The sequence below is a fragment of the Drosophila tropicalis genome, unplaced genomic scaffold (genome assembly GCF_018151085.1).
Source record: "Drosophila tropicalis isolate 14030-0801.00 unplaced genomic scaffold, ASM1815108v1 contig_158, whole genome shotgun sequence".
Classification (NCBI taxonomy): domain Eukaryota; kingdom Metazoa; phylum Arthropoda; class Insecta; order Diptera; family Drosophilidae; genus Drosophila; species Drosophila tropicalis.
This window is the reverse complement of record NW_027172602.1, coordinates 10,193,825-10,211,807: the sequence shown is the minus strand read 5'-3', so window position 1 is coordinate 10,211,807 and position 17,983 is coordinate 10,193,825. Positions and strand designations below refer to the sequence as shown.

Sequence of the window (17,983 nt, the reverse complement as noted above, 5' to 3'; positions counted from 1 at the left end):
ATAAATTTATAAATACTGTCATTAATATTATTTTAAATAAAAAAAATACTTTTATGTACCACTAAATACTAATATTAATAACTAAACACTAATAAAAATCGATCTTTTAATTAAAAGATCAAAGATTGGTGGAAAGACTTTGTTAATTTTCTTTTTTCGAAAGGTTTTAAAGGTTAGAATGTTTTTTAAAGCATTTAAAGTAAAACATTTTCCGTTATTTTTCAAATTTTAAATTGTCGTTTTTTTTTCAATTTACAAATATCGAATGTCAGCTTAGTAAGTTATCGATAATATGGGCTCTTGGTAAAAATAGTCGATAATCATCGCCACAAATCGATAGTTATAGCCGATAAGCGATAGACGATAAGCTCACAGAGCTGCCCTTCGATAAAAACAGCGTAAAAGCGGCTTTAGTTTTTATTTATTTTTTTCGGCTTGCAGATGGACTATTTCCATTTAGATTTTTATACCAAATAATTAGTAAAGTGAAAGTGCGTGTATATGTTTAAATATTTGTATAAATACCCTTCGAATCCCAAATATATGCATAGAGATACATAAAAACATAACTTAACAAGAGGAAGAGCGAGTCACCAAGAAAAATGTAAGAAGAAAACATCAAAACGAACAGCAACAACAAGAACAAGAGTGAAATGTTTATGTGTTTCCTGTGTAAATAAACAGACCCAAGTCCAGCTTGATGGCAGCGACTACTCCCTTCCCCTCATCGCCGATCCGGTATAGCATTTTGTCTAGTTTGGTGCTAGTTCTTTTGTGTTTGTGTTGTTTTTTTTTTTTTTGTCAAATGTTACGCTTCCAGGCATTTCTATGTCAGACATGAAAATTTGATTTTTGATATTCACGTTTTGCAAAAAAAAAAATTCTGCATACATTTTAGTCTTGAGTGTGGTGTGTGTCTACGTGTTTCACTTAAAAGACTCATTTTGAAATGTTTTGTCAGCTTTTTCATTTACAATCAAAAAATCGATAAAGCGTTGGGTTGTGTTTATTTTATGCTTCGTCTGCATTTTGCAGCCCCCTTATTTGTACCGTTGCTCATTGGCGGCGGCAGGCACCCCTTGGCACATACACACACACAATACAGACATAATGTACATTCGTACATGTATACATATATGTACGTATTTTTATGAATTTGCATCTAGTATGTATGTGAGTGTGTACTGCTTCCAACTGGCAAATAGAACGAAAACAACAACAAAACAGAGGCTTAAACTGATAGGGCATATAGGAAATTTCGATTTTGTTTGACTAGATTATCTATGTATTGGCATGTATATACATATAAGCATGTATGCAGCATAATTATGCATAATATGTGTGTGTGTCTGCGTATATTGATGCCTATGTACGGGGTTTCTTTGCTTTCTTTTTCATTTTAAACAGAAACAACAACCGTTAATCCAATTAAGAGAAAGAGAGAGAGAAAAAAAGTGGAATGCCAATTAAGCCGGCAAGGCGGCTTTCGTATGCCCTACAAGTACATATTTCATTAAAATTTTTCAAATCGACTCATGTTTTGCAATTAAAATTTAAAGTTTTTATTTTAAATGCAAACCTTGTATTATTTACCTACTATTAAATTGTTAAAATTTATGGTATTTTATATTTTGGAAACGAAATGATTAAAAATTTGGCTTATGGCCGGCCCGCCCTTTTTCGCCAAGTTTTCTTGACTGCTCTGCCCACTTCATGCCACTATTGCATTGGTCAGCATTCTACAGTCAAAATACTTGCAGTTTTTTCCCCAGTCTAATAGTCAGCCTCTGTTGGTCAAGACAACGGAAATTTTTCCTCTTCTCTCAGCATAAAATAAAATTGATTTACAGTAATTAAACCCTGTAAAATCCGCATAATGTCAATTGCAGTTGACAAGAATGGAGCCCGTCAAGCGACCCACATTGCATTTAGCAGCTGATGCTGCATTTGGTTTAGATAACAATATGACATCGCCCACATCGTCGGCGGCGGCGGCGACTGGTTTCCTGCCGGATATGCCGCAATGGAAAAAGGATTTAATACAGCGACGAAAAACTAATGTGGCTCGCACCCAGGCAGCTCAGCAGGCCTCGCCCACAGCCAACACCACCTGCATGACGACAATGGCAACGACATCAGGTGCCGCCGCCACTGCTATTGATACTGATACGACAATACCTGGGGCTGCTGGCAGTTGTGGGGCTTTTTTAATGGAAACCACTGCCGGAGCTGGAGCTGGAATAGCAGCTGCAGGTGAGTTTTGCTGAATCTTGAGTCTTGATTAGAAAAAATCTTATATAACAACAACATTGCCCATGACACATAATCAATTATTTCTGCCACATTGGCAAAGCTGTGTTGTTTAATTGGTTTTGTTGTTGTTGTTGTTGTGCTTGTTTTTCATTCTGTTAATTGGCCAACAACTGGCACAACGTTTTCCTTAGGGCTGTTCTGATTTCCGTTTAATTTGGCAAGTTTAAATAAAAGTTCTCAAAACTATTTGAAGCATTTAAGGTGGAAAACATAACGATACCAATCGACAACTAGTTGAACTAATTTCGGTTAAGTTTTGGTGGCCTAGGTAAAAGCTTTTCAGAACAGCCCGTTCCATGGCAGGCAGCTGTTTAGTTGATATCGATTACCAACCTGCTTGTATGCAATCAGTGTTCAAATTAATGGCGCTGCCATATCCAATTACATATTTGGTTGATAACTCGCACATACTCTCCTTGTTTGTTTTCTTTTTTGAATTTGATTGTTATTGTTGGTTGGCATTTTCATTTCACAGACTCAATAGCAACTGAGGCTAGTCAGCAGCAGCAACAACAGTCAAATCTGTTGGCAAAAAGAAATATAAGCCAAACACAAACGACTACAGAGGAAAAGTCTGAGAAATCTCTTATTGGAGGTCATCATACCCAGCAGCAGCAGGCAACGATGATGGCCTTTTCAAATTCAGCTGAAACAACAGCAACAACAACAATACCATTGCCCATACCAAAGCAGCGATCAAGTTTGTTTAACACAACAACAGCAACAACAACATCGACTACAAGAAGTCAGAAGGAGCCACAGATTCTAAATATGGATCTCAGAGAGCAAAAACATGAAAGAGAGCAAGAAGAGAGAGAGCGTGAGCATGACGTTGTGGTGAATAACAGCATTAACAGTAGCAGCAACAGCGGCTTGCGTGGTGAAGTTGAAACCAGCACGGCGAGAGAGGGCGAAAAATTTACGGCGAGAGAGAGCGAACAATTTACGGCGAGAGGGCATGAATTTACGGCGAGAGGGCATGAATTTACAGCGAAAAAAGATCAGATCGTTTCCGATGCTGAAGGCGAAAGCAATAATACGAAAGAATTGCTGGCATTAATTGATAATAATAAGAATTGTAAAACTAAAATCATATCCGATAAATTGCAGAGTAATAAATTTATAAAACATCAGCAGCAGCAGAAGCAACAATTGTCGCCCACCAAAGTAACGGTAAAAACGACAATGGTAGCCATGCAAGAAATGAAAAAGACAACAAAACAAAATGGCCAACATCGTCACCATCTAAAGAGCAGCAGCGGCGGCAGCAATAACAACAGCAACAGCAACTGCAGCATCAGCAATAACAACACAGGCATGGATGTGGAGAAGCCACCCCCCTCAGAGTTGGATGAGGATTTGAGCTATGGGCCAGGAATTGTATCCAAATTGCGTTGTCGTTATCTCAGTTTGGCCCTGCGTGAATCCCATCAGCAGAATCAAAAGCAACGATTACAGCGTTCCACCAGTCTAAATACATTACTGGATCGCGATGACGATGAGGAGGAAGTGGTGGTTGTGCCGGTGACAGTGATGACAACAGTGACCACCAAATCGACACCGCCACCAATATTAGGAGCTAAACCGGTCATGACCAGCACCACTAACACCAACACCACCATCACAAGCGGCTATATAAAGGGTATTCAACGTCCAGTCAGCCTGGGTGCAACCACTGGTGGCGCCACCAACAATAAAATCACCACAATGAAAACAGAAGATCATGTGGTGGGAGCAGGAGCAACACGATCAAGGCATATCAAACGTGGCAATGAGGTAATGAAACGTGCCCGTTCGGTAGAGGCATTGCTCTGCGAGAAGTCACCATGGAACACTCAACGAACAGCAATGACACCCATGTCACCCACCTCGCCATCAGCAACATCAACGACCAACTCTACCTGCGTTACTATCGAAGATAAGATTCATAATGCCCGTGAGCGTTTGCATAGCGGCACCGATACCGCTCCACCCAAACGTTTGACCTCCATAATAGATGACACAGAGCGTCCACCACCGGATTTGGTTAAGCAGACATTGAAAATGTTTGAGGCCAGTGCTAATCGTCGTCCGCGAGCCGCACACCGTTCGAATGGTGTGGGTGGAGTAGCTAGTAAGGTGGCCACCTACAAATCGATCATAAAGGAGCAGAAATCATCCACCAGTAGCAGTGGTGGTGGTGGTAGCGTCACCCCCACAGTCATTGGTAGCCCAAACATATTGGGCAAGAGGGATCCGACAGTAATTGGATTTGCCAGTTCGACACCAAAACAACAACAGCTAGTGCCCGGTGGTGGTAACACATTGTCGCATCCTCCGGATGTTATACCACGACAAATGATGATCGGAGGCAATAATGGAGCAATCGATTCGCCTGTTTCGGCTTTGACGAAAATGCTGGGACGCTGCCAGCTGACTGAAGAGCGAGAGACTGAGAAGAGCGAGGCAAACAACGACGGGAATGAGAATGAGAATGTCGCCAACAACAAAGACGGCAACGACGACAACAACATCGTGGACAACGAGGGCAATAGCGATGACTACGACGACCACGACGTCGACGACGATGGCGGCAACGACAACGACAACAAACATAATGATGAAGGCGACGGCGACGATAATATGGGCGCGGCAGGCGATAAGCATAAGCCTCCAACGATCGCAATTGCGGAAGGAATTGTCGTCGGCGGCGGCAGCGGTGGTGGTGGTGGTGGTGGCAGCGGATCTCAACGTTCATTTGCCGCAGCTGTGAACGAGAATGCGCACGTTACCAGCAGCAGCAGCTCATCATCCATAAGTAGTGCCTCAACACGCAAAACAATTGGCGAGCCAACAATAAGTACCAGCACCCCAAGCACTACCAAACAAATTGGAGTTATAAGACCGCTGTTTAACAATACCAATACCACATCATCTACATCCTCGTCCAACATTCCGCTAACCAGTCGTGAAATTGAAAAGAATCGTATTAATGAGATGAAGAAATCGGGAGCTTTGGCTGCCGATGGCGCCGCAGTCGGCGCAGTTGCCTCCGCAGGAAGTGCAACAACCACAACTAGTCTTGACACCGTGATAAATACCAAGGATAATAATGCCTCCGAAACGGATGCGACCAATGCGTCACCAATTTGGGCATTGCGCAAGCGACGACAGCCGCAGACCTCAAACTCAAATACGGGTAGCCATCATGGAGGCGCCATTTCCGGCGATAATAACACCTCAATGGTATTCAATTTCTCCAAGAGCACCAAAGAAGTGCCGGACTATATAGAAAGCGATGTTGTGATATATCGCCGTAAACGGGAACTGCCAAAGGTGAGTGATAATACATGAAAATTTATATACAAATCAAAAGGGAATAAGATGTCTAGAACTGCTTGGACACGAACATATATGTATGTTGTATGGAGTGTATGGCCCTGGCCATGGCCGTATTATTCATGCTGCCATTAAATCCCCCCCGTCATGAATAATTACATTTTCTTGATAATAATAATATAATTTGCATTGTTGTTATTGTCGCATTTGTAGAAAAAACGAAAAATTCCAAACGTTAAGACCACACAAAATACGGTTAATACGGCTAGACAATACCCTTTTTGCATAAAAACAAAGATTAACCGATTCAAGTTCAAATCATTGTCATTAGTATTAGTCAGAGGACTAAAGGAGTTGCAGGTGATTAGGAAATGTTTGTTGTGTACCCTGCTGATGACTTATTCTTGATTTGTATAGAGTATAAAAAAACAACAACAAAGATATAGAGAAAAACACCTACCTAAAACTCTCTAGCGGCAGCCTCAATATCATCAAAGTTTTTATTATTATTGTTGTTGTTGTTGCTCGTTATTATAGTTCATATTTTCTTTTTCTTTCATTCTATGTTGTTGTTTTTTTTCTTCTTTTTGTTAATACTTTTTCGGTGTCATTTGGCAGCGGTTGTGCCATGCCATATATAAACAAAATATGAAACAAAGCTCCAACACATTTGGAGAGTGCGAGGGAGAGAAAAATATAGAGTGTGAGACAGAGAGAGGGGGCCAAAACTGAAAATAGTAGTTAGAGAGAGGGAGAAAGAATGACAACAGCGCGATCAAGCGCATTTCGAAAGTTCAACAAGGCAAGGCAAAGTAAAAAATTATATATATATAAGTATATAGAACGCCAAAATTGTTTACTAAGATTGTCTATAAACATACTTAAAGTACACAAACACACACACGCATATGCATTTATAAAGAATACCAGTTACTCTGCCGTTTTGAAAGGAGATCCAATAATCCAGTTTAATAACAACTTTCAAAATTCTTGGGATTTCACTATATAAACAGTGAAATAGTTTGAAATATATATATTAAATAACTTTAATATCAGCTTAAGAGAGTCTTGCAAACAAATGTTATGAGATTTATATTCAAGTTATATTAGATAAGGATTAGAATATCATTAGATTAGATTAAAAAAAAAAAAGAAAAGAAACATATTCAATAGAAAAACATCTAGAGAACTTTTTGAAATAATTCTAACTATTCAAAGCTATATGTTAGCATATGTTTTCAATTAATTTAATTAGTAAATGTTCTTTAAAATTCCACAAAGAAAAGCACGAGAGTTGAGAGTTAAACAATGAGATAAATACATATACATTCATATAACAATGAAACAAAAGACTGGCTCCCTGACTGACTGTTACCTTGGCATTGGAAGTATTGGAATAATGATGAACCCAACTCCAACAACCAAGAAAAAGTTGTTCCGTTTTCAACTCCAAAGCATTTTTTTTTCTTTCGCTCCTTTGTTTCCTTAGTTCAACCTCCCTCTTCTCCCGCACATGCCAAGTTGATCTCTCATTCCCTTTGTGTGTCTTTTTTTCTTCTCATTCAGTTTCTGATTCAGATTCTCAACGACCTCAATAGTTGGTTTAGTAATAATAATAATAATAATATGTACATATATGTGTAAACACTGAAACGATGGCGTCGTCTTCTCAATTATCATTGAAATAACATTTCGATCAAGCTTTGCCTCGACTATATATACATATTTACTTTTATGCTATGTATACCTACTATATATCCAACCAACATATGTACAATATAATGTATCTGCATCTGCTCGCAAGATGCTTCTTTCTTTGTAGTTGTTGTTGTTGTTGTGTTTAAAAGCTTGAAGATGCAACCTTTGTCCGCCATCCATTCCCTGCAGCCTCTGCCCCTGCCCCTCGCCTCCTATCGCCGCCTACCTCCACATTGTCCGTCTGTTGCGTTCTTTTCTGTTTTGATAGCAAAGAAAAGTCTCAAAAAGAAGAAGAAACCAGTTTTTTGTGCCACAAAAGAAAGACGAATCAGAATGAAAGAGAGGCAGAGTGGGAGAAAGGGTGAGAGAAGATATTTTTCATTTGGTTTTTTCTTTTTGCTTTCTGCTGCCTAGGCCAGAGATATGAGACTTGTGAGTGTGTCTTGGGAGGAGCGAACTCAACTGGACTCTTGTGGTGGTAATGTGGTTATCTTTGAGAGCGACAGAGAGAAAGAGAGAGATTTCAAGCCATGCCGGGACCGGCCCGGCCGGATCGTTCTTTATTTTTTTTTTTAGTTTTGGGCTGGTGAGCACAGCTGTTTCAAATTTTTGCAGCCATGTTAATTGAGAAGACAAAGCAAAACCCAAAAGCTCCTCTCGCTCTCTCTATTTCTCCCACAGACATATCCCACCAGTTGTTGGAAAACCCGTTTGCCGATCTGTCTCCCTATCTCTCTGAATGTATATTTTTATCTCTCTCGTTCTCTCTCTGACAGTGAACTCAATTTTTGTCAATTTTTTCTTTTTTCGTGTTGAATTCTGGTCGTTGTTTTATCTGGGTCTGGACTTTATTATCTGACTCTGGGCATATGGTTGGACATGCCGGTGTCGTTATGGGAGTTGGGGGAAGAGAGGGCTCTAAAATTGGGCCACTTAATGAAGTGACTCAGTGTCCAGTTTCGACCCATATGTCATCCATATTTGGGCCCATCCCATTAAACATAAGTTGCAATCCTTTCTTTAATAATAATTCACTTTCCTTTACAGCCAAATGAACCGGGCTTTGTGTTGCTGGGCGATTTATCAGTGGAAACATCCACCGATACCGACTATGATGACTACTCGATGTGTCCACCATCGCCATGTGATGTGGAATTCGAGAATGCAAATATTGTGATTGACGGCAAGTCCAGTATACGTCAGAAAACCAAAGATGCATCGGTAAGTGAACCAAAAACTATGCCAAAGATCATTATAGATTTGTCAACTATATATGTATGTACAACAATGTGTGTGTGTATATAGTAAATAGGCTATTGGATACTATGACTAACCACATAGTCGTGTTGCCGCAATAAAAAATACTTCACTATCCCGGGTCTCGGGCCAAAATGCAGATAGCGAGGGTTCTATTTTTTTTTTTTCTTCATTTTTTGTTCTGTTTTGTTTCAAAAGGATAAGATAAGATTACAATTTCATATACAGATATAGTACACATATACATACGTATTCAATCGGCGGCCTCTATGTAGGCGGTCGGCAATTGTAATGAAAATGTTCAATACTTAACCAAAACAACAACAAATGATGTTGGGGAAAGGGAAAAACGAAAATCTAGATGCTAGTTAGATCAAAGTCAAAATGCCAGTGGAAGATAACTTTTCCCCATCGCCGCCGCCACCTCCTCGTATTCCCTTACTCAAGTAGTATATAAAAAGTATATACCTATGTATGTATATAATGGTTATCGCTTATTTATTTTTGGTAACTGAAACTATTAATCAAAATGCATTATATTTGGTTTATTTGGGATTTTGTTTTGGGTGCGTTTCATCAATGTGACAGATATGGAAAGATAGATATACCTAGTATTTGTTTTTCCATATTTTAGTAGGTAGACATTTTATTGTTATTATTAGTGCTTTTGTTGTTGTTGTTGTTGTATTGATTGTTCAATGAATTTTTAAACATACAATTTGCTAAAGTCATCCCCCAATAAACACAATCTGTAAATGAATCATTCTTTTCGTCAATTTATGTGCTTTTTTTTTTCGTTTTTGTTTTTGTTGCTTTGTTTCAACGGGGGTTAAAAATGATTATGACTAATAAGAAACAAAAAAGAAAGTATCAGGGGGGAGGGACAGAGATACGACTGACTGACTGACTGACCTCTATGCTTATGGTGTTCATTTCGCGGAAACGGAAAGTTCTGAATCATATTCAGAAAGAAATTTATCACATCCTTTTATACACCTAAACGAATTTGTTGAGGTCAGGCAAAATGTCAGCGGGAAAAGGAAGTGAAATAAAGGAATGTTGTTTGAAATAATTGTATAATACGTTAATCTTTTCATATTTTGTTTTATTCCCAGTTCCGTGTACAATTTAACGATACATTAACATCAACATTTGAATATCCCTCCGAGGCATCGTTAACCATTGATGACCCACCGTATGCCGATCCATTTGGCAATGTCAATAAATATCATCAATTGCTATTGGCTGAACAGATGCAATTGTTGGAGCATCAGCAGCAGCAGCAGCATCACCATCATCATGTCACTGTCGATGAGATAATTGAGCTTCCAACATCAACGACAACTACATCATCATCATCAGCATCATCATCAACAACAACGTCGTCGTCGTCGGTGGCAACTAGCAATATGTTGGGAAATTTACCATTAGGTAAGTATTTCAATACCAAATATCAAATACAAACTTATATATAAATATAACCCAAAAAAGCAAATCGGGAAAACATTAGTAGTCCCCCGATTAATATAAAATAAACTATTTATTTGTGGCATGAACAATGAAAAAAAGATATAGTAAATAAAAAAAAAAAAAAGAAAATGGAATGTGGCTTGCTCTATCTTGCCTGATTGCCTGCCTGCCTGATTGCCTGCCGCCTATCTGTCTCTCTCTTTCTCTTTACAATTCTGTCTCTCTTGATCTATCTTTCTATCAATCACTATCAGTGTGTCTGTCTGTCTATCCTATATCCAACTATTATTCGTTTGTCTGTCTCTGTCCTTAGTTTTTAAATTAATTAGTTAAAAAAAAAGAATAAATTCTGCTGTGTTTTTTTTTTTTTTTGTTTAAGTTTTGTTTTGTTTCATATTCATAATCTTGTTGTCGTTTTTTTGTTTTAAATTAACACTTTTACATAGACTGGGGGGCACACACACACACACACACTTACTGATATCACATATGGCACAACCATGCACACACACACACACACATACTCACATACAAAAGATTTACAATAAAATAGACTTAGATTAAGGAACTGAACAAAAGGAAGTTAATGTTCCTAGACGGCAGGATGTATATTGGGGGAAATGAAAATGAAATGTAGCTAACTCCCCCTAAAGTCGTCTCAACCCTCCGACCCTGCCCTGGATCAACCAAAACAATCCCCTCACAAACAAAACAAAAACGAAAGCATGATAACTTGAAAAGTTTATATACTTTACAGATGCAGATAATAGAGTCAAGGTAACAGCCTCAGCACAGCAAATAGCTGACCCTACTAGCTTCGTCTCTGTCTCCGTCTCTGACTTCGCCTCTGCCTCTGTCTCCGCCTCTGTCTCAGTCTTGAACTCCTCGAACTCAGCCTCAGTCCCAACCATGATCAGGGCCAGGATCTTGGGCCTGGGCCAAGGCTGCTGCCAATGGCCGTCACCCAAGCTCAAAGTCCTTGGCAAACAATTTCGCAAGTTAACTCAGCTCATCAGGTGGGTGCAGCTGGTCAGCTTTAGCACAGCAAACCACAAAAGCAAAATTTCTCAGTTCTACCACCACACATCACAGAACACAAATCTCTCCCCCCCCTTCACCCAACCAACCAACCACCCACTCAAACAACCAATCCAAGTACCAAAAGGCAAAGGCTTTCAATTCTGCCTAACGCATATTTGCAGATTACCCAAATTTAGAGAAGGGTTTAATCTTGCAACAGTCACAGGAGGAACAGCCAGAGGAACAACAACAACAACTTTCTCATCCTCAGCCAATAGAAGAGGGAATCCAACAGCAATCGCCGCAACGGCAGCGGCAACCATCAGCAATATCCCCAAGCGACCAAATCGGAAATGTACCACAACCAGCACCACAGCCGCTGCTGCTCCAGCGTAGAGTGAGGCGATCATCGGTTTTATTAAAGCCGCAATATGCTTGCTTTTTGCAAAATGAGCCACAGACTTTGTCATCGTCATCGTCATCGGCACCGGCACCGCCACCACCCAAGCCACAGCCACGAAAAGCAGCCTCGTTTAGCACCATGCATAATCTTCATCCGACTTCTCATCATCCTCATCAACTGAATCAACGGCAGCCAGCAGCACATCATGCGCAGAGTAAATATAATCCACCCAACAACAACACCACCACCACCACCACTACTACTACCACCAATACCACAACCATCACCACCACCACCAACACCATCATCTCCACAGCTCGAAGCCACAGCAGCAGCAGCAGCAGCAACAACAACAAAAGCAGCACCACCTGCACCAGCAGCAGCAGCCACAATCGCCGACGTCCCAGTCTACCGACAATGCGTTCCTCAACGTCGCTAGCTCTACCCAACGCCTCCACAGCCCTGCTTCAGGCCCGCATACCAGGCAATACGCTCTACTATGTCTGAGAAAAACTCCAAGTCAAACCAAACAAAATCCACCAAAAGTCAATCTCCTCCTACACGAAAACGTAGGCATATGGCGATATATCTTAATTTTACATATACTGTATATTGATAAAAACCCATTTAAAGGCTAAAGTCCTTACCATATGGGAATCCCTCCCCTCCAACAGCAAACCCCGAACCCCTGGCCTGGCTAAACTCTTTATTGGGCTTCTGCTTTTGCTTTCTAAAAACAATAACATTTGGGAAATGACAAATCTTCCTTAAACCCCTTTACTTACCCCTCCCTACACATGTATTTTGCTTGTAACCTGCTCAATGATTAGTGATCACTGATCACTGCCAATGGGTGATCAGTCTCTGTGTTTAAGCTAATAGTCGATGGGTATTAAATTACACTGACATAACATCCCATCCCTCCAAACCCCCGGGAAACAGTATCTCTCCCTTGTTCTCTATATTGTTACTTGCTTTTAATCCTTGAAAGAGTTTGCAGAATCCGGAGAAATGCCTTGTATATTGTATGTGTATTAACGATAAATAATTATATAATCTTCTAATCCATAGAAGAGATCAGTTAAAATCGATAGTTAATTCATTTAGATCTCGAATAATCGATTGACTAAACTCATTCATTGACCATGCAAAGGAGTATGAACCGATTAAAGCGAAAGTAATAGGTTTCTGCCTTTAAAGTTATTACAATGATTGGCAATCCCCCCTCTTACCGCTCTCTGTCTTCCTTGTGCCCCACTCCGGGGCCTGGTTTTGTAACACTTTATACATATATTTTCGGTATGCCAGTCAGAGTCAATAAAACAACCAATAATCCCGACCTAGGCATCTAGCTAGGGCTTGTCTAATCCCTATTCCATTCACAATTATTACGAGGATGACGTCTCCATAAAAAAAGAAAGAAAAAAATACAAAACAAATGACAAATTCCGAATGCATTGTTAAGTAGCTTTTCTTATTGTTGTAAACTAAAAAAAATAGTATTTGGTATGCAGCAGCCAGCCAACCGCCACTCACCCACCCGCCACTTGTTAACCCACCCAAAAGTGGTAGAGAATCGGCTCGTTTGTGGACGAACTGGTGGGTGGACCGGTAGGTGGCTGGAGGGAGGAGGGAAGTGTTTGGCATTTGGTACCATGTATTGAATTCCAATTGTGCTTTTTCTTTGTGCTATTTTTTGTTTTGTTGGCTTTTTGTGTTGTTTTTGTTTTAATTTTATTATTATTATTATTATGTGTGTGCTTGTCAGTTACGTTAACCAATTGCTTTTGTAGTTGTTGTTGTTGGTTGTGTGTTTGTTTGTTTGTTTGTATGTGTAGTGCAATTTCCCCCCTCGCCCACTCTCCTATCATCACGCCACCATCAACTCTTGCTCTTACTCTCTTACTCGCTCGCTCTCTGTCTCTCTCTCACTCACTCTTCCTTGTCTAATTCTAATTCTAAAAACAAAAACAAAAGAAGAAAAAAAAAAAAAAACAGTATTAAAAAACAAACATCGCAAAAAAATGGTTTTCATTTCAACTTTTTTTGTATTCTTTGTGTTCTCTTTTTTTTATACTAATTTCTTTTGCAGATATTATTTAAATGTAACAAAATATCAATACATAAATATGTGTATATGTATGTGTGTATGTCTATATACATATATATGTAGCAATATATAATACAAAATAAAACAACTAAACCAATAAATAAATAAAATAAAAAACTGAAAGGCAAAGACAGCAACAACTACCCCGATGAACCATGAACAACCCATTTAAACTAAAACGATATCGAAAACTATATATAAAGAGAAAAGTAAACAAAAAAGAATTATAACAATCATCTATAAATCAAAACTAAAAGCCATTACAAATCATACAAAAAGAACAATAATGAAAAAAAAAAAACCAGCCCACACCTCTAACCAATTTAGAATGCACTCAGAATTGCCAACCAATCATAATCAACGAAGTCTAACAACCAAACAAAAACTAATCGTCAATTTATATTACTTCTTCTTAAGGTAACTAACCCAAAAACAAAAACAAAACAAAAAACAGCAATTAATACCATTAGATGAAAACAACAACAAACAACAAACAACATCTTACCACATACTAATACCCCCCCCAAATGACATGTTGATATTCTAAATACAAGTATAATCCATAAACTGACTTTACCATCTTAAATTGAATACTTTTTAAACTGTCCTGTCGTTTCGTTTCGTTTCAAGTATTGGGAATTTCAGGGCCAAATTATTGACATTGAAGAAGAAACTGACTATTCCAATTAACAATTACACTGATTGGCTTTGTCTATATACATGATTATTGCCGGTTTGTGCAATGGCCATATACCGGAAGCTTCTATTTATATATATACATACATACGTTCAAGTGGCTGATGTTTTCAACTTAATCAAACCAATCCAACTCGTTCGTTCTCCACTGTCTTTTCTCACACACACACACACACACACACATTCTTTCTAGACACAACAAAGACAAGTTAACAACTGCATTGTTGTAGTTAAAACTAGTTATCACTTTATCGATACGAAATCAATTGCATTTGTATGTGTAAATTGAATGAAGAGTGTGTTAAAGTTTAAGGCCGTCAAAAGTTATGCTTTTATGTTGAAAACATTTTAAAATTAAAATAAAAATCACTACCGTATGCAAAAATATTGATCTAATGACAAAAATTGTTAACAGAACTCAAAGGAAACTCAATTTATGAACAGAATAATAATAAAATTAAATCATTTTAACCGATGACTTTAGTTTTTAGAGTTTTAATTTGTTTAGTCAAAATATCAATATATTTGAGTTCTAAATTCTTCTGTCTCATTTTTCAGTTACTAACCGAAAAGTATTCAAATTTATCTCAAGTATTAAATAAAACTGAAAAGTCACTCAAAAAACATTAAAAAAACGATAAATGTATATTCTCAGAGCTAAAATCAAATATGATTCTATACATATATTTTATATTAACATGTCACCTTATGGAGGGGAGGGGGAGAAAGAAAAACTAACAATACACAATTGCAAATCTTCAATAAAACTGCACCAGTTCCTGTTATTTCCATTCCCAAATTCATTCCATTGCTAATAAATTACCTCAATCAACCAAATCATTGTCAAGAGATGTGCCAAATTGGTCTAACTAACAAATTCTTGTACTTAACCACATTTAAATATAATACTACTACTATAAATACTTACCACTCGTATATTATTTGAGACCTTTTGGGACACTCTGTTTGTGACCTGCTTATAAAACTATTTATGTAAAGTTTTAAATGACGAATTTGCTGATACTTATCTCTTGGAAATCATATTGCAGGCTCAACAGCGCTGGGCTTCTATACGCCAATGAAGGGATCGCCAATGGACAGCCTGTTCCAGTTGGGAGTCACGCGTTATACTCTACCGGATAGTGGCAGTAGTAATAGCAACAGCAACAGCAGTGCCAGCAGCAACAGCAACAACAGCAGCAACGGAGGCAGTCCATCAGCAGGAGGAGGAAAGCCATCAGCAGTGGCAGCGGCGGCGGTGGCATCGACTAATGGCAATGCCGGCAAAGGTTATAATGGAAACGGTAGCATATTGGGAATTGGCGCTGGTCTCATCAGGGATGCTGACAATGGCCAGGGGGGAAATGGAGAATTGGGTGGCAGCGACAACGGTGGTGAGATGGATGAGGGAGAAGATGCTCATGAAGATTATCTACCGACCAGCGGTGGGATTGTGTACAGTGAGGGCACAAAAAAGACAGATTTATTATATTAAACAAATTTAGACAACGGACAAGGGCCGTGCCCCGTCTACTTGCTGCCCCCCGCAACACAACTTCCACTCCCACACACACACACACACACAGAAAAACCGTGGAATTCCCATGAAAACCGTGCGCTTAGGTGAAATATTAATTTCAGTTATATAAAATTTAAATCTGGCAGATACATAAAAATACATACGTATATAAACATATATATATATATAGAAAAAGAGAGAGAAAGAAGAGAGAGAGATATTAAACATAAGTGGTATTTGTAAGTACGATTTACATATATGCATATATATATATATATATACATATATACATACATATATGGCATAAAAGATACAATCGCATTTTTTTTTTTTTGTTTTTCAATTAAATAATATTATAATATTTTATTGTATTATGTATTAATGTATCTACATAATATTATATATACAGTGGCGGACACGAATTTAAGACGTTTTTTTTTTTTTTTTTAGTTCTAATTTTCTCGGCTCCTAAAAACCTTAATCGAATAATTTTTTCTGTAATTTGTTGGTTATTGTGTTCAGATTATGAACCGTAAAAATGGTCTTCATAGTTTAATCCGTTTTTTTCACAGGTGCATTTGAACAAAGAGAAGTCCGTTTTTTGGGGGCATTTATTTAAGACGTTTTTTCCAAAAAATATGTCATTCGACGGGAAATTCAATTTACTTTCTTTCGTAGTTCAAGAAAAAAAAGTACTTTAGTATGAATTAGTGTCGTAAAATGGACTCGCCCAAAGGACCAAAAATTTTCATACAAAATTCAGATTTTCAATTGGCCCCAAATTGAAAGTTGGGGCTAAATCCAAAATTTGTGGTATGCAGTTTATCTTAGTTTTGCTAGATCTACAACTTATTCGAAGATTTCAAACGTCTATCTTTAATATTTAAGATTTTGGAAAAAACGTCTTAAATAAATGCCCCCCAAAAAACGGACTTCTCTTTGTTCAAATGCACCTGTGAAAAAAACGGATTGAACTATGAAGACCATTCTTACGGTCCATTATCTGAACACAATAACCAAGAAAATACAGAAAAAAATTATTCCATTAAAATCAAAAACAAAAAAAAAAAAAAAAGAAACGTCTTAAATTCGTGTCCGCCACTGTATATATATTTATATAGATATGTGGTAAAATCCATTTCGAGACGCGTTTTATATTCTCGCTCAGCATTATGTGTATTCGATTTTTGTTTTCTCTCCCCGTTTATTATTATTATTATTTTTTTTTCTTATTGTGTATTAGTATTTAGTAGTTTAGGAATGAAAAATTAAATACTGTAAACATCAAAAGGTTGAGCCACCATATTAAACTCGGTCGGAGTATTAAATATTAAACAAAATAAAGTGAAAAATCATTAAAAAAAAAAAAAAAAAAAATAATAATACAACAATTTATGTTTCCCTAAATGCACTGATGCGATTTGGACCCCCCTCCTTAACTCCCCCCTCACACTCCCTTGCAAACCAATCAGTAATGCCACTCCCCCACCGCCCATTAGTTGCGGAACGAAAGTAATATATAAAAACATTTGCCTCATAATTATATATATGAATTTATATACATACATATATATTTTACATGATTTAGCAATTATTAAATGAAAAGAAAATTTACAAATTGTATGCCGTTAACAAAATAATTACTTTATACAAATATGCCCAATATACATATACATACATATATATATGCTCAGATTCTGAGTGATCGTAATTGATGTTTTTTAAATCCAATTTCTATGTGCATTTTTCGTTTGCTGCTGCAAATTAAATTTAATATTTAAAAAACAACGCAACTTATGACAGTATTGTAATCGACAAAATGCCAGGAATACATGGCAAAACGGATAAAGATTTATGGATTGACTGCCACCCATATTTTGGTGGAAAACAGAAAATTAAATATAACAAATTTAGTTATGAAACATAATATATAAAGTTTTTCTATTTGGGAGCGTATCCTGGGAAAAATATGCCTATATTCTATGTTGACAATCTAGCTGCATTTTGCTACAATCGGTGCATTTAAAAGAACACAAATATTGAAATGCTTCTAATGTCTTGCCCTTTAAAAAAATTCGGGAACGTTTTTGGCATTTCAAAATTTCGATTGTCTCGAAATTTATCGTTTCGTTTAAAAATAATCGCTTCACACAAGTTGGCAGCACCGTTTTGTGCAGTT

The 17,983-nt window shown here is 37.7% G+C and overlaps 2 protein-coding genes across 3 annotated transcripts; both read left to right on the top strand.

The window, feature by feature from the left end:
• Window positions 1–401: 401 nt before the first annotated feature.
• bif (bifocal) lies at window positions 402–12,024 on the top strand. Of its 2 annotated transcripts, none has more exons than XM_068303728.1 (6): window positions 402–604; window positions 1,890–2,253; window positions 2,789–5,628; window positions 8,377–8,550; window positions 9,702–10,017; window positions 11,259–12,024. In XM_068303728.1, the coding sequence occupies exons 2-6, from the start codon at window positions 1,899–1,901 to the stop codon at window positions 11,984–11,986; spliced, it is 4,413 nt and encodes a 1,470-aa protein (XP_068159829.1). In that variant the 5' UTR covers window positions 402–604; window positions 1,890–1,898; the 3' UTR covers window positions 11,987–12,024. The 2 variants fall into 2 exon arrangements, with proteins under 2 accessions (XP_068159829.1, XP_068159828.1); XM_068303727.1 differs by lacking the exon at window positions 402–604 and adding an exon at window positions 1,445–1,501.
• A 1,559-nt stretch (window positions 12,025–13,583) lies between these two features.
• Window positions 13,584–16,012, top strand: LOC137587362 (dermokine-like). Its single transcript, XM_068303729.1, has 2 exons — window positions 13,584–14,006; window positions 15,335–16,012. Exon 2 carries the CDS (start codon window positions 15,364–15,366, stop codon window positions 15,778–15,780), a length of 417 nt encoding a protein of 138 aa, XP_068159830.1. The 5' UTR covers window positions 13,584–14,006; window positions 15,335–15,363; the 3' UTR covers window positions 15,781–16,012.
• The last annotated feature ends 1,971 nt before the right edge of the window (window positions 16,013–17,983 follow it).

What these genes read in the sequence shown, in the direction of transcription:
- bif (XM_068303727.1), top strand. Translation starts at nt 1,460, where the DNA reads ATGCCAATTAAGCCGGCAAGGCGGCTTTCGTATGCCCTACAA. An exon ending in AGCTGGAATAGCAGCTGCAG is followed by an intron (nt 2,254 to 2,788) that starts GTGAGTTTTGCT and finishes TTCATTTCACAG; the next exon opens with ACTCAATAGCAACTGAGGCT. An exon ending in AGAAAACCAAAGATGCATCG is followed by an intron (nt 8,551 to 9,701) that starts GTAAGTGAACCA and finishes TTTTATTCCCAG; the next exon opens with TTCCGTGTACAATTTAACGA.
- LOC137587362 (XM_068303729.1), top strand. Translation starts at nt 15,364, where the DNA reads ATGAAGGGATCGCCAATGGACAGCCTGTTCCAGTTGGGAGTCACGCGT.